Genomic DNA, 17190 nt, shown 5'->3' with positions numbered 1-17190 from the left:
AAATAAAATAAATCTAATAATAATAAAAAAATGTTTTAAAAGTCCCCCGCCCCCGTGAGCATGCGCGTCGCCACGCAAACATGCGCCTACGTATGAAAACGACGAACGCGCTACACATGTTGGGTATCGCCGTGCACGCCGGAGAGAGAACAATAATTCTAGGGCCAGTATTTTGGGGTATCTCTAAATTGATGACCTGTGGGGGCTTTTAAAGCGTCTTCTATGGACTTTTTGGGGTATTGCAGTTTTTTGCCGTTTCACGGATGCACGCAATTTGTAACCTGGGCATGTTGGGTATCATTTTACTCGTTGTAACCTCATATTTTATATTTCATTACAAAAATTGTATTTTGTTGTGTTTTGGGGCATTTAATTACATTTTTCACTAAATGTTGGGGTTTAATAAGGAGTTGCGCTAATATTGCACAACATAAACATTTGCAACTACCACCATTGTATTCTATGGGGTCTTGGCATTCAGAAAATATATAATGTTTGGGGATTTTAAGTCATTTTCAGGCCTAAAATGTGGAATATAACATGGGTGCAAAAAATGAAAAAAAGGCCTCAGTCATGAAGGGGTTAAAACAAGCTCTAAATGAGCTCTGTAGGTGCAGATCACTTCAGTGCTTCTGTTGTGAACTTTGAGGTTGAATTGCTCCACAGTGCCTGCAGCTACAAAGGTCAATGGGGGTTTGTTGTATAGTTTATGTACTGCTTGTTAAGAATGTGTTAATACTTGAAATCCATAGCCTGATCTCATGTTTACTTTAGGATATTCACATTGAGTGGGAATTGTAAAAAAAAAAAACATCAGCAAATGTATGTGCCTGGTCTTCAATTCATGCTGCCATATTTTATACATTGCTTCCACTATAGTCAAGCTCTAACCCTAACCCTTTTGTGTTGTGTTGTATTGTAACTGTACAGTCTCCTTTTATTTTCTAAAGTCCTGCGCAAACTGTTGCCACTGTATAAATCCTATATATTAATGATAATTAGAAAATATAACCCAGAAGCTTATGACGGGAGGGTACTAAAGATACCAAAGAGCCCCCAACGGAACCAGTGACCAGAGGGCCTTCTGTTCTAAGGAATGCATTGGCTCAGTGAAGGCCTTTTTGGTTCCTTTAGTCCCTTTGTTCCATAGCCTTCTAGGTTATACTTTCTGATTCATTAAAAATTAACTGAGATAAACTGAAACAAGTAGCACCACCTAATAGACAGTAAAAGGGGATCACCCTACTGATTAGTCAGTATGTATGTCTGGTGTGGTAGAGATTAGGGATGCACAGATACTTTTCGAGTACCAGTGCAGATACTTGGCATTTTCATGAGAACTAGCAGGGTTGCAAGCGGGTGCAGCTAGGACCTGGCTCTGGTGCTCCATCACTGTCTTGAAATCATTAGTCTGTATTGTTTTAGAAAAACTGTTGCATGACAATAAACAAAAATGTATCAGTACTCGTACTTGTAAGTACTCGGCAAGTACCAGTACTCGTACTCGCAAAAGTGGTATCTGTGCATCCCTTTATTTATAAGAACAAAATCGTACATTAAAACAGAGATGTACAAATCCCAGGAGCTCCGTGTGCTCCTTACAAATGACGGCTGCCTCCTAATTTTTGAATTTTTCTCTAGTGTAGTCTTGGAGCTCAAAAGTATCGGTACATGTACTCGTACTTGTACCGAGTACTGTACTTTGTATCTGTGCAACCCTAGTAGAGATTGTCTAAAGGTCCAGTTCTCTATTTCTGAACTCAGATCTCTCCCAAGTGTGGTCAGCTCTAGAATGGTTTTCTGAGAGAGCCCAGATTATTACTGAACCATTATCTTGTGAGTCTATGGAACTGATATCTGGCTGACCGGTACCCATGCATACTTTAGTTTAGGGGCCAACAAAGAAATGTCAATGACGTGTCATTTATATGAGAATAGAAATGGGTCAAGCAGTACTTTTGTCCATGTTTGTGTTTGGCATTGAACTCATCTCCTTGAGCAAGATGTGGCCAGAGCTTTTATTTTACCATACATTGCAAAATTTTAACATGGTTGATGTTACTCAGAAACCATTTGGATTTACTTTCGATACTCATAAAATCCTGACCTTGGTTTTTGTGTGTAACCTAATTTATTTTAGCCAAGCATTGTGGGCAATAACTAAAGGTTGACAAATGAGCCACAAAGAGCTTTGTGTGCTGAGAAAGTCCTCTGTGTTGGTTACAGATATTTACAGTCAGCGTTGAAACTGTCACTTACTGTATTGGGAATTGTTCCTGTTTCCTGTAGTAAATAGAAATAGGACTTTTCATTGTGGACATGTATTTAACAAATAGTATTCATCAAGGGTAAACTAATTTAATTGGATATTTACATCTGTGATTTCTTTAAAAAAATGTCTAAGCATGTAGCATAACACCCTGGGTGCAAGATGAGCTATGGCCCCTGAGCTTCAGCACCGTACCCAGTGCTTCAGATTTAAAATCCCCAAATTACCATATATTCCTACAGTGACCATGTCCACCCCATAACCTCCTGTACCTAAAAACTCTCATCCTAATAACTCCTCTTCCCCAAATCCCTAAAATTCTAACAGCCCCCACCCCTCCCCTTCTCCACATCTAGAGCCCATCAGACGCAAGTGCCCTGTTGCAACCTTATTGTCATCTCATTCTGTTCTTGATGCCACTGCTTTTTCATGTAAAAGAATGTTCATGATATATATTAGTAATGTAATTCGGCTGAATTACAAATTTACCATAGGACAAGTTAAAGTAGTATTAACCCATCAAGCGTTTTTTCAGTAATGAATCCAGATCAAACAAATATACATTGCCCAGCAAAGTATTTCTTTACATACCCAAGCACATACAGTCATCATGTTTCTGAATAGCAGCCCCGACTAGCTCAGCTCGGCTTTCCTGAACTTCCTGTTGAGTACAAGATCACAGGGTAAAGCACAGGTTCCAGCAGCTGCCCATGTACTATCTTGGAGAAGGGAGGAGGAAGGAATGGGTAATAGAAAGCAGGGTAGTGTCTTGCCTTCCTGTGTCTATGTGTTTGTGGAGCAAAAGTTAGTGGTTAGACAGGTTTTTTTTTTTTGCATGCTGGCTGGTTGTACTGTATGAAGCCCTTCCATGTGCACCTTGCTTTAAAGCTGGTTATAACTTTTTAAGTGTGCGTTTGCCATTTGTTTTTCCTTGACTGATTTGGTGCAGTGACACACTAAGGGTCTCAGCTGCCGTTGTGATATGCAGGGTCCCTTGTGTGTCCCTGTACTTTTAAGGAGGTTGGGCTGCCTCCTGGCGAACCTGCACCCAATTTTATCTTTTGCTACATGTGCCCCAAGATGGAGACTCTCATAGGTTAGACTTAGGACCGCACTACACAGAGGGGCCTTGACATAGCAGTGCGGCTTTCACATATTCTGCAGAAGTCGTGTATCTAATACCTCTGTTTTTAACCTTAGCGGTTAGACAGGTTTTTTTTTGCATGCTGGCTGGTGAGTGCGCTGGGAAACTTTTTGCTGTTGTGGAGACTCACAGCTTACTAGCACACACAAGGGTGGCTCTATTGGACCCTGCAAGGGAAAGGAGTCACCTTAAAACAGGATATCAGGCCTAGGACTCAAAGGAACAAGCTGATCCTGCGTTTAAACAGCATCCATTGTAAGTGATTTAATAAGCATTTGAAATAGCTTAAAAACCTTTTGACTTTAATATTAATTTAAGAGAAGGAAACAATAAAACCAAACGGCAATTAAAAAAAAAAACCAACAGAGGTTCTAATTCTCTTCCACTCCATTAAAAAAAAGTCTGGCCTTTAGTTACACTTTCATTTACTCAGTGAAAATTACAGCATGCCTGGTGATAAATCAGGCAGAGCCTGTAAATGTATAAAAGGGTGTTTTGTGTCTTACGGTAGCATGATTTCTGAATCTAGCCCTGGTTGTGCTCAGCTGTAAATGAACAGAAACATCTGTAAGTGGAATGATTTCTTATCAGTTAGGTCAGCGTTCACCCTATTTTTCCTGGCGATCAGGATGCAATTTATCCTACAAAGGCACGCACTGGAGATAAGATTAACATACTTTGCGCCAGCATCAGATAGCTGAGCTGCTTGTTGTACTAAATGGGCATGGCAGTACAGATATAAACCGCATCTCCTGTTTAGTGGCTTGTAACACATCATGCCTGCTGATATAAAGATCAGGCTTGTTTTTAGATGTTATCTGAGATTCTCATGCCCAGATTAAGGTGTAAATTTAACAGTCAATGAGCTGAATTCAATAACTTGAACTCCAGGATACGAAAATGTTGTCTAAATACAAGAGGCATGTGAATTCTTACTTAACCACTTGCTGTCCGGAGCAATTTCTTACATTTGCACACACATGATAAAATCTGAATTTTTGGCGAGAAAACAGCTTCAAACCCCCAAACAATGATATATTTTCTGAAAGCAAAGGCCCTATAGAATACAAATATGCTAGTTGCAACTTTTTTATGTCACACGGTATTTGTGCAAATGTTTATCAAACCAGTATCTTTAAGATAAAATGCATAAAAATTCCATTTAGTAAACAGAAACAGAGTATAATACCCACATTTTTAGTAAAATATAAAAGATGGGGTAATGTCGGGTAAATTGATACCAAACATGTAAAGTCTTATAATTGTGTGCACCCGTGAAACCGCAAAATACCACAATATCCAACATTTCCCATAGGCAATGCTTTAAAAGCTTTTACTGCTCATCAGTTTAGTGTTAACAGTGATTGATGGCCATATAATTTTTTGCTAGCACTCTGACGTTTGCCATGATATGTAACATGTGTGCCGCAATTTTAATTTTTGCACGTAGACGCATCCGACGCATTTTCTTCGTTTGTATGCGCGTGTACATGGGGGTGGGAGGCTTTAAAAAAAATCTGTTTGCATTTTTAATTTTTTTATGTTACCTACATTTTTTTTTTTTTACTTTATTGTTAACACATAGGGGGTAGAAGCATAGTACACAGACTAAAACTAGGATTTATGAGGCTTCAAGGGGACTAACACAGGGTTGTGGTGCCTCCAATTCAACACTGTGGATTTTTTAAAGGCCAGGCCAGGTTCACTTCAAAACATGCTATATAAAAAATAGTTCTTTTCATAGTGCAATATAATGTTCAGTGCCAATCTACTGCATATCTGAGTGGACATGGCTTGATATGATCGACATGAATGTTAGATGTACATTCACAATAATTGCTTCTGGCTGTGTTCAGATTATATGGTGCTTACTCCTTTTTAACCAAATACTGTAAACCCAACCAAAATGAGAAGAAAAAGTCATGCCACTTCCTCTGTGTGGCTTAAGGTTGATGAAAGTTTGTGGTAAATTGACTGTGCACTGAACTTCTGAGTTTACTACACTGGCACCAAAACTTTATTAGAAGTCATATCCTTTCAGGTATATTTTGAGGATTAATGTTCTCTGCTACTTTTATCTACAGATTATATATAGACCTACTGGGTGGCCCTGCACGTTCCCTGCATTTCCTTATTACGCTATACATGTAGTCAATTATTTCATCTTGTTCATTCTCTGATCTGATTGCATTGTATTACTCATTCTTTTTCTCACAACTTGTTCAATGTTTTTTCTGTCTTTATATCTCAATAAACTTGATTCAACTATAAACATAGATAGATATATAGGACATGGAATAGGTGAGAATTAGAAATTAAATAATGTTTTGCTCTGGGAAGAATATCTGACTGTGCCAAATGTTACTCTTTAAGGACTAACATCAAAGACTCAACTGATGTATGTAGGGCTCCTTTAAAAAAACACATGTCTTGATAAGGAAGACATAAATAAGATAACATAACGTTTTACACGGCGCACCTTTTAAGCTGCACATTAAGTGTGTTTGTTCCCATGAATTCTGTAAACACCTTTTCAAATGTCTACACATCAAGGTTTAAACTTTTTTGCTTGTTCAATTTGTAGTGCTTTTCCAAAGGAGTGTTTTTGTCTTCACATTTCTTGTAAAATATAGCTCTACTACAGTTCCAATATGTTTTCCATTCTCTGTGATATTCAGTGTAATTTTTTTGCATATGTGAGTATTTTTTTTAATAAAGCACATTGATATTATAACAAAATATTTCTTGCATTTGGTTTTAAGGGGAGAATTACAGAACTGGATTATGAACTTTCAGGAAGTGACCTATATGCAGCAAGGTTTGGAGAAGCTATTACTAACCTAGGAGACCTAGATACTGATGGATTTGAAGGTATATTACTGCTTATATTATTGCTACATTATATGGGGTCATGACTACTCTACGAGGGGAACATTAACACTGAGCACTAAGCTGATCTCAAATGAATGATTAGATTAGCCCGTGAGCCTTTATTTATTGAACATGGATATGAAGTAGTTATGTAGCATTTTGAGTTATTTCAGACAGGGATATCCAAACCACCCATGTGCTGGTACAGTTATTCTTAAGTCTACACCGGCTTTTGGAATAGTCAGTGTACGGCCTTAACAGTTTTTATTACATGGACTTGTTCCTGTCTAGTGGAATGTGGCTTTGGTCTCAGCTACAGTGCAAAATCAATTTTGCAGTATGTTTATCTCAGTACATCTTCCTGCTATGCACACTCCTTCAGTTGGATGTCGTACTGCCAGTTAAGGATATGCAGCACAATGTCCAATTGAAGGAGCTCAGACTGCAGGCTGGCAGTGCCTCGGCTAATTTTAAGGCAATGGCTTAACATTGTCAGTTTGCAATGGGAAGTGTTGTTACTGGCAGGGAAGAAAGTAAGTCTCTGAATTGAAGGAGAATAGTGAAGCAAAAGCCGGTTTTGTTATTTTTTGTTTTAACAGGCTATTCATTTTTTATCTTTTTTGGGGGCTGGATTTCTGGTTTACGCATCCTTTTACATGTGCATCTGTGAATGTTGTAATTAGGCCTTTTTTTACTTAAGGTAACTTTTTGTTTTCGGTTTACTGGTCCTTAAAGATTGTCCTTTCAGCAAAACAAAAATAACCACTAGAAGTGGTTATTACACTCAAGCAGAATGCCCCATGAAGCCCACAAAACATGTAAAGATAATAACTTACTAATTATCTACAGTCAACTAAAACCAAGACTGTTTCTCAGTAAAGGGCGGGGTATGTATTGTTTGTGCGTTGTCGTCTGAATACTGTTGACATAGTGGTTTCAAGTGTTGGCTTATTGGCTTATTAATCTAAATTCATTTGGTAAGTTGCTAACAAAATACTATGATGATATTTTCGAAAAACAGAATATTTTGTTCACTAAGACATTGGGATTTTGTGGACTGAGCGTCGACCATCTTTTAGGAATGTTCTCATCTTTACTCTTCATTGCATTTATTAAAGTGTCACCACTGTACTCCTCTTAAGTAGAAGCTGTTTAAAATAGAACTGTGGTCAAACTATAAAACCACATACATGACATAGGCTTCCCATACCAGTAAGTGGTCTCTGTTGAAACTTTTTGTAAATACATGTTGATTCTACCAGTAAAATCATTGAATAGACATTTCCTTTGATAGGGTGGCAACACTCTTCCTTCTGCAGGAAATCAATGTGGCTTTGACCCCCTTATTGCTGCTGCTGTTAATGCTGGCCATACATTTGCAAAATACACGTAAAATTCACACAATTTACACAATAGCTGTCAGCTCTGTTCGGGCATTCTGACAGTGGCCGGTGACCATTGTCAGAATACAAAGAAAGACCAGGGAATCCTTGATCAACACTCAATTGATGGAGGAATCTGTTCTATTTTTTTGGTTCAACCCATGGGCGGAACAAAAAAAATAGAACACTGTATGGCCAGCTTTAGATGTTTGTTCTGGTAGTAGCCCTTGAATAGCCACACCTGTCTCTGCTCACAGCGATTTAGCTGACAGCACATTGCTCCATCTGCAGGAGCTTAGGGAAGTTGTGTAAAAACTGCACAGTCCCTCCCACCACCTCCAGCATTGTCTAGCAGGCTTCTCCGCTGCATTTACCATTCAAAGAGGTAAACCACATTCACATTTTAGACATTTATGTTGACCATTTGCATTGTAAATGCCTGATTATCCCTCCGAGAGAGAAAAAGTCTAGATGTTTTAGATGGACCTTGATGTTGACAACATTAAAGGCCCACGCCACCAAAACTGATAGTACAGTTTAGGGTGAGCAGCTATGGGTTTATTGGCTGATTTTCTTAGTCGCCCCTTCTGATGCCATGAAACATCAGAAACACATTTGCATTCTTCAGTCTTTTTGTTCTAAATAATTTTACCTTACATCTTTAGACTGGGTATGATACCATCATTTGGCTTTGTAATGACCGCTTGGTCTATTTCTGCCTTCACTCTTCTATGTTTCTATGTTTTTACAAATGCAAGAATGACCAAAGTAAATTGAGTTTAGTAATGGAAAATCTCCTGTGCAAGGAAGGACTAGGGGAAAAACTCCCCTTGATGAGCCTTTTTTGAGTTACTAGCCATTGCTAAACCCCAAGGGAACTCTATAAAAAAAAAAACACATAGGAGTAGTTTTCCCACTGTAGCCAATGTGGGTGGGGAAGGATATAAAAGGGAGTATAAGATAAACTTGAGAATTGATCCTAAATAAGTTTATTTGGAACTGATGGCTAGGGCTTTCATATCCACTGCAAAATATTCCAAGTGGAAGGGGGACAGCTATGGTCTATATTCCACTATTTAACTGCAAAATAATGAAAAAGCTTTGGAATAGAGTTGTAGTTTTGGCTAGTGGTTGGGTGGGGAGCCATATCTTTAACACCTGAGAGAATTGTGTTCTTGCCTTTTAACCAAGAGTGGGATGGAAATGGAAGAATTCTAGTAATATTAATAACATTTGAGCAACTGCTTTAGGGGTCGTGGTCAGAAATGTACCACCGGTTAATAATAATATACATCAGATTTCATGGTTTTATTATTGGAATGCTAGGGTTGTTTGGGAGGTTACTGCTTGAATGCAAAGGGTAATTGCAGTGGTCAATAAATCAAGTGGGGAGATACATTTCCAGTTTTCCACCAGATAGAGTTTTGTAATGGATCTAGTTTTATGTAGAGGATTTGAATAGGATGTAAAATGAACATGAATCTGAAATTGAAAAAATAGCTTTGCTTAGGTTTGTGACATGTTTCAGCTCTATCCGAAGCCTGATATTTCCATTTGGTGTGGTTGCCTATTATCTCTTTGGGACCCCAGTGATGAGAGATCCACTTCTGAAATTACTCTTTCTGTTCAAATATCATGGCCATTACAAAGCCAAATGATGGTGTCACACTTGTTTAGCAGATGTAATGCAAAAGTAATACAATCCAGGGTTTGAGATACGAAAAAGTCTGGGTCCATGCAATCTACTGCCCCATCCACTACATTATGTTAGCTGACAGCACAAAGAAAGAAAATGGTAGCACATTTTGAGAGTTATTTTTTCATTAATTCTTTAGAACGAATGAAATGAGACATGGTGAGGAGTGTAGCCAAAGACAGGAACAGACATTTACATTTCTACAGATGTACTGTACATGAAAGAGGCACATTGGCACTAGTAAATGTATTCTCACAGAATGAACTGTATTTTAAACTATACAATTACTGCTTGGCTTCTACTTAGCCCTCAAAGAAACACTAATCATGTAGTCACTGAGGCTTATTTATGAACGCTTACATGAATGTGAGGGTATGGCTCATAGCATTGTTTTGTTTCAAATATAAAACCCAATTGGTTGCTATATGAACCAGTTCTGGTTTGTCCCAGTCTTCTTAATCGAGTACACTGCATATTCCGATCATAAATTTTACCACTCCTTAGAAAGGGAAAAAGACGTATTCATTTTTAGTCTCATACATTCTCAATCTTCATAACATGCATTCTAGATGTTTGCATATGAACCCCTTTTTAAAAATATGAACTTGGCAAAGTTTTGAAAAGTCGCTTTGCTTTTACCACAATCAGTTTCAGTACTTCAGAGCAGCAGCAGTGATAACAGATGGCAAATTTTACCACAGCCATGTGAATAATTCCTGATCATGTTGGGGGTGCAGATATTTTATTAGTCTGCTGTAAGAAAACACATTTTAGTTGGACTGAAAGGTTCACTATTTAGAGAAAACATTTAGGTTTTACATTACTATTTAGGTTACCATATCAATCATGACTGGACAGGATAAACATTTTTTATTAAGATTGGGAACCCAGACTAATTTGCATTGCAGAGCTGGGCAAAAAAATACCAGGACAAGTGTCAAATGTTTAAATGAAAATGGGACAGGAAATGCTGTACTTATCTGTCCAGTTTAACAAACATATGGGAACCCAAACCAGTCCACGAATGCTATTACTCACATCAGTACTTCTGACAAATTTCACAAATGTCATTTCTGCCAGATTGGCAAAATATATCACAGAATAAGTATAGAAGGTTTACCAATTTTTTTTTATATTTTGCTGATTGGGACTGAGCAGTCCACAGGAGCTAAAATGAGTCCCTCCTGCCAGATCACTCAGTCAGTCACTGTCTGGTAAGGGCTAGTTCACACCAAGCGCGGAGCAGAGCAGAGCAGGTGCAGACCAGATCAAAACTGCGTCCAATGTATTCCTATGGTATTTTTAGCTCCAGTTCACATCGCAGCGTGCAGATCTAGAGCAGGTCCAGAGCAGGTAAAAAAATTGCAGCAAGCCCTATTTTACCTGCTCTGGATCTACAAACGCATCAAAAACGCATGCAAATGCCTGGAACGCACTGAAAGCCCATGTTAAATTGGCCAAAAACGCGTCAAAACGCATCAAAAACGCATCTAAAAGACTAGCGTGCGTGTGCAGAAACCTGACCGGATCTGCTCTGCATTTGGTGTGAACAAGGCCTAAGACTACACACCAGAGACTAACATGTGGCATAAGATACTTACCAATCAATATGGGAGCATGTATCAATTCTGTTGCACAGCAATGTAATTCTAAAAAAAAGCAATGTGAGATTCTACGGCAGATTTATTATAGTATTGTACAGGCAAAGGAGAATTTGGAGCTATTGATCGCTATACATATACATAAATGTACAAACTATTTGTACTGATGAGTTCACCACCAGGCATTAATATAAAAACTCTATTTGAGCATTTACAGAAATCTTCCATGTATTTTGAAAGAAAATGTATACTACCTACTTACCAGTCTACCTGTAAGATGGTTAAATTGACAACCTTCTGAAAAAAGCTAGTTACTTGGTTGTTGTACTGAGTGCTGACCATCTGGTTTTAATGCTTTGAGTCACCAACCTTCGTAACATCTCAAAAATACGCCCCTTCCTCACCAATGACACCACAGAACTACTCATCCACTCACTTGTTATATCTCGTCTTGACTATTGTAACTCCCTCCTCATTGACCTTCCACTACACAGAATATCCCCCCTTCAGTCTATCATGAATGCAGCTGCCAGACTCATTCACCTTACCAACCGCTCAGTGTCTGCATCCCCCCTCTGCCAATCCCTCCACTGGCTTCCACTCGCCCAGAGGATAAAATTCAAAATATTAACAGTCACCTATAAAGCCATCCACAACTCCGCCCCCGGATATATCTCAGACCTTGTCTCAAAGTATCACCCTAACCGTCCCCTCCGCTCATCCATTGACATCCTGCTTTCCAGCTCCCTTGTCCACTCCTCCCATACTCGCCTCCAGGACTTCTCTAGAGTCTCTCCCATCCTCTGGAACTCTTTACCCCAACCTGTCCGTCTATCTCCCACCTTGACTGCCTTTAGGCGTTCCCTAAAGACTCATCTCTTCAGGGAAGCCTATCCCACCGCAACCTAACCACTGAACCTTCACATTCTCACATAATTCATTCCCACAGCTACCTCATGTATCATTTCCCCCTCCTCTTTTAGATTGTAAGCCCTCAGGGGCAGGGCCCTCCTTACCATCTTGTCTTGAATTGTATTGTAACTGTAATGTCTTCCTTATATTGTAAAGCGCTGCGCAAACTGTTGGCACTATATAAATACTATGTAATAATAATAATAATATCCAGATCAGAAAACTCTGAAGCCCCCAATTGGCATAATTGTTCATGGTCAGTGACTTAAAGGAGCAAGAGCAATTGAAGCTATTCATTTGGCACAATGCACCCGAAATCAGGCTGAGAGTGGAGTGCCAGCTTTGTGAGCCAGTCAAGCATTAATACATTAAATTTCCTAATATTCTTCAGGAACAGTGAAATTGTCCAGTAATATCATCTTACCCTTGTTTATCTTAATTTTTTGGTTATCCAACTTACTTCATACATCATGGTTGGTTGTGAATGTATGAAATCTTGGTTTCTGTTTTTTGTCATTCATAGACATCTCCAACTATCCAGATAATATGGTTGTGTATAAATGTATTATACATAAACATAGAACACAGCTATTGAGTTGTAGCATTATGTTGAAAACATTTATAATATTTTTATTATAACAGCAGCATAAATAAGTATTGTGTAAGTAAAACATTGTAACACTTTATTGTAATATATTTACAATAATAAATGGTTAATTTGAGGAAATAGTTGCATTTAATAAAACGGATGGTGGGCTCCACTGCCACCTTGTGTTTAATCCCAGCATTACATGTTCAAATTGCTATTCTTTCCTGTTTAGCTATTTCATACCACTCATTTATAAGCAGTTAAAGCCTCATTATTACTATAGAATACCATTAACGAACTTGGGGCAGAGTTTATAACACCATAGTAGAACTGAAATTAAAAATGGTTCAAGCATTTTTTTTACAGATATCCTTTCACATAATGTTGTTATCAGTGTTATACAAAATAATTTGTAGTTCAGATGTCAGTAAACCCAATGTGGGATCCAGTATATCGTATGTAAGGATCTGTGTACCTGCATGTTTCCAGAACTAAGTGGTCCCAAACACTTGGGATGCAGCTGCCATTTTTCTGTGTTACACTTTAGAATCATTGCTTACCAGGCTTCAATTATTTATTCTGTCCTAGCGTTTCTGACATTGTTTTGGTGAGTGATGTTTTTATTTACTGTACAACAATATGCTTTTATTTAAACAGATGTTGCTATTGGAGCACCCCATGAGGAAAATTTGCTAGGAGCAATATATATTTATAATGGACGAGAAAAAGGAATCACACGTACATTCACACAGGTATCTTATTTACTCCTATATTATTATTATTATTATTACTATACAGGATTTATATAGCGCCAACAGTTTGCACAGCACTTTACAATATAAGACATTACAATCATAATAGAATTCAAGGCAAGATGGTAAGGAGGGCCCTGCCCCTGAGGGCTTACAATCTAAACATTTATTATATTTATACTTTTTATATATATCAAAAGTCATAAAAGTCATCATGAATAGGGGGCCTCATGATTAACATGTATCTACAAGTAAGTGCCTGTATTTGTTGTATCAACAGCAATTTTTCATCTGCAGGCTTTAAGTACGCAGCAGATTTCACTTTGAGCTTGTTTATGTCCTTTGCATTAAGAGATTATAATGACCTATGATGTCTGATCTTTTTTCCTAAATCAATGCATCATGGAATCTTCTTCTTTAATGCAAGCAGTGTATGTACCTGGATTTTACTCAGTCCCTGTACAACAGTGTTCAGTATAGCTGAGGAACAAGCAGCACAATGAACCAGTTAGTTCATGTCTTGTGCTGACAAAAATGCAGATAGATGAAAAAAGCAGAGTGACAGAGACATCAGCTCATCACTGTCTAGTCACAAGCTGGGGGCGGGTCCAAGACAGCCGGGGTATATAGAAAGTGAGTTGAATGTTGCTGACTGTCATTTAACCCAGAAGACTGAAAATAACTAGCGGTAGATAATTACTGTGGGGAGAACTCTGAATTAATGGCGAGTATCACAGCAAAAGCAGCTTTTTTATTTCATCTTTTAATAGGCTTATTTATTTTTTTAATATTCTATTCTGCTGTCAAAATATACAAGTACAAAGGTTTTGTTTATAATGCAATCAAAATCCATCTTTTACATGTTTTTATTTTTCTATTAGGGCCTTATTCACATGGCTGTTCATGACTGTACACAACCCAGATTAGTGTATTTCAGGGGTGGGTGTACAATCAGCTTTGGGTACAAACAAATGACAGACTGACACTGACACTGTCTGTGGCTGTTTGCATGCAGTCGCTCAAGGAGCGATTACATACAACAACAGATAAGCGTCCCTTTACGCAGACTGTTTGCGTCCAGGGCTACTCATCTGTTTATAACAGCAGGAATTTGTTCCATGTTTGATTGCATGCAGACAGATGGAGAGTCTCAGCCTGTCATTGATCTGTACAGGCCGAGTGGCCACGGCTAATTGGAAACACAAGGTCGCACCCATCATAGAAATACGATGATTTAGGCAGTGTACAGCCATAAAGAGCCATGTTAACTCCTTCATCCCTTCATGCTTTATTTGTTTTTATTTCTCAAAATTGATGAAAGGTGACATGCATTGGATATGGGTTACTTGACTCTGAACATCATCATTGTTCTTTGCACTGTCCTAAGGAAATGTCAGAAGAGGGTTATGGGGGCTGCTATTACTCACCACCTTCTGACTTTGCTGTCCTAGCTGTTATGTTTATGTTCTGGTTTTAGAATTATTTAAATGGCTGGCCTAGAACAAAAATGCAGATCAGGTACCACGACTGATTGTTCTGTTGATCAGTAATCAGGGATTGAAGAAAGAGCTTCAGATTGCTGGAAGTTAGCAGTAGCATCCAATGTTTCTCTCGTGACAGGTTTACTTTAAACAGGCTGCAAAATGTGTTGTGATTTTCACAGCTGTAGCTATTCCACCCTCAGCATTTACTATTAAAGTGACAGTTTGAAATATACTGTTGTATAATTGGATGCATTATGCATTATTATTCAAATACTTATCTGCAAATAAAAAGAAATAGAATTTAATGAACACTTCTGTTATGACAATATTAGCAGAGCTGGCTGTGTACTAATCATGACGACCATTGCGCGTTCATATTACACCCCCTACACATAAATATGATATCTAACACATAGATATAAATGTCTTTAAAAATATTTACAAAGGTTGTGTGTTATGACTAGATTTTGCAGATAATTGGTACTATGAATGGCTCGATGTACATTTTTCCAAGCTGTCTTATCTCTTTCCTGTAAGATTCCCTGTAGGAACTAACCTTTGACTATGTCTTCCTTCATATTTACTGTACATCTGCAGCAAAACTAAGAATTCCAGTCGTCAGCCTCATTGTTTATGAATATGCCTGACTAATGTCCATATTTGTTTTTACAGAGAATACAGGGGAAGAAACTTGGCTATTACTTGAGCATGTTTGGCCAATCTATATCTCAGGGACTAGATGCTGATGGAAATGGTTATCAAGGTAGGTTATTAAAACAAATGATGAAAATATTCTTAGTGAACTGAAATACGAGGGGAAATCAAAAAGTAAAGGCAAAATACATTTAACAACTTTAATAGAAGTAACTGTGAGCACTTGAACATATTACTTTTCCACATAGTCCCTGTGCATGATGATGCACTTGTATTCCTGCAGAGAAGAAGCTTTTTGGCTGCTTCTGAAGCCAGGTGCGCAGAGCTTCCTTTACTTCATTGTCTGAGGTGTACATGCGTGGCCCCCGGTGCGCCTCCTTCATTTTGCTCTCCGGGTCATAGTGGTGCACCCATGTCTTGTCGCCGGTGACAATTCTCTGCAGAATACTCTGATCTCCTTTATACCCTCTCAACTGGGTCACAACATGCTGTTGCTTGTGAAGAGCAGTAAGCTGTTTGAGAACCCATCGTGTGCAGACTTTCCTGCTTCCTAAGTCATCATGCACTATGACAAATGCGGATCCATAGCCGATATCCAAATGTGCAGCCAACTGAGACACTGTTATCCATTGTTGTTCTTTGATGGTGCAGTCTTGTAACGGAGCGTCCATGTTTCTGTCCACGTGACTACCACTTGACTACGGTCTTAGCGCTACTGTGCATTATCGAACTATCCAACAGGCTATGTAAATAGGCTGCATTGCGCAAGCTTCTCTCTTTTCCAGTCACAGTGCAAATTATAAATTGCCTTTACTTTTTGGTTCTCCCTCATATATAATTCACCAAGAATGACACAAGATGGTAATTCCAATAAATTGAGATTTGTGAATGGCTGTGCCCACTTTCTTCCATTGTACCGTGTTATCATCTAATGCTAGGCACTTCCTTTTGTCCCAAGCTTCCTCTGTGTGCGCCAAGGAGCATTTTTGTTTAACAAATGCAAAGCATTAACGTGTCAGCAATAGATTGCTGCTAATGGTTCTTGTAGCAGAAAAAGTTTTACCTACAATTTTTGCATACTGCATTTAGTGTCTTTTCTTCTGCAGTAGGAAAACCTGTTGGCTTATAGCGAGCTATACCTTTGCTCATGTTTGGAATATTCCCTAAGTTACCTTAGAAATGCAATGTTTACTAAGTTAGACAGTTAATTCATCCTTGATATAGAGGAGTCTAAAGTAAAATGGGAGCAGTAGGTAGATGGAATCTGGCCAGTTATGGTTCAGGAATAGGATATACACTCCTCTGATCTCTGGTCACTGGAATTGCATTTTTATATAACTGCTTATATAAACCCTCCTGCAGTGTGCACTGTTTAGATTACTTTCTTGACCACAATATGGCAGCAGAAGGGGCAATGATGGGGACATGGGCATTTGAGGTTGGTACTATGGGGTAGAAGAAGGACCCTCTTGAATAGAGTTCATAACAATGATCTAGTGTTACATTATTCGGATTTACTATTGGGTTTATTCTATTACATGGGATATGTCAGTACCAGTTTATATTCATGTTAGCTATTATTCTTAATTCGTTTCAATTAAGCACAAAGTCAGCTAGTGAATAGTACTTGAAAATATTTTATATTTGTTTCATGTTCCTATAGATATTGCAGTTGGGGCATTTCTTTCTGACTCTGCAGTGTTGCTGAGGTAAGACTACATTGCTGTATTATGTCTGGATTGTTCTTAGAATGAAATAAGACAATGTTATTAATGCATTTGCATGTAAAAAACAATGTTCCTCCGCCAGACGCCCATCCTTTTGGATCACATCTAT

At 38.4% G+C, this 17190-nt stretch overlaps 1 protein-coding gene across 1 annotated transcript in view; it reads left to right on the top strand.

The window, feature by feature from the left end:
• ITGA4 (integrin subunit alpha 4) overlaps positions 1 to 17190 on the top strand; it is a 119713-nt gene that overhangs the window by 59685 nt on the left and 42838 nt on the right. Inside the window, exons 10-13 of the mRNA XM_018559496.1 lie at positions 6176 to 6284; positions 13122 to 13216; positions 15373 to 15463; positions 17018 to 17063. Of these exons, the coding sequence (XP_018414998.1) occupies positions 6176 to 6284; positions 13122 to 13216; positions 15373 to 15463; positions 17018 to 17063 (341 nt within the window). The remainder of the gene's footprint in view (positions 1 to 6175; positions 6285 to 13121; positions 13217 to 15372; positions 15464 to 17017; positions 17064 to 17190) is intronic.

This window comes from Nanorana parkeri, unplaced genomic scaffold (genome assembly GCF_000935625.1).
Source record: "Nanorana parkeri isolate BGI_ZX_2015 unplaced genomic scaffold, ASM93562v1 scaffold400, whole genome shotgun sequence".
Taxonomy (NCBI): domain Eukaryota; kingdom Metazoa; phylum Chordata; class Amphibia; order Anura; family Dicroglossidae; genus Nanorana; species Nanorana parkeri.
This window is presented reverse-complemented; position numbering and strand designations above follow the sequence as displayed.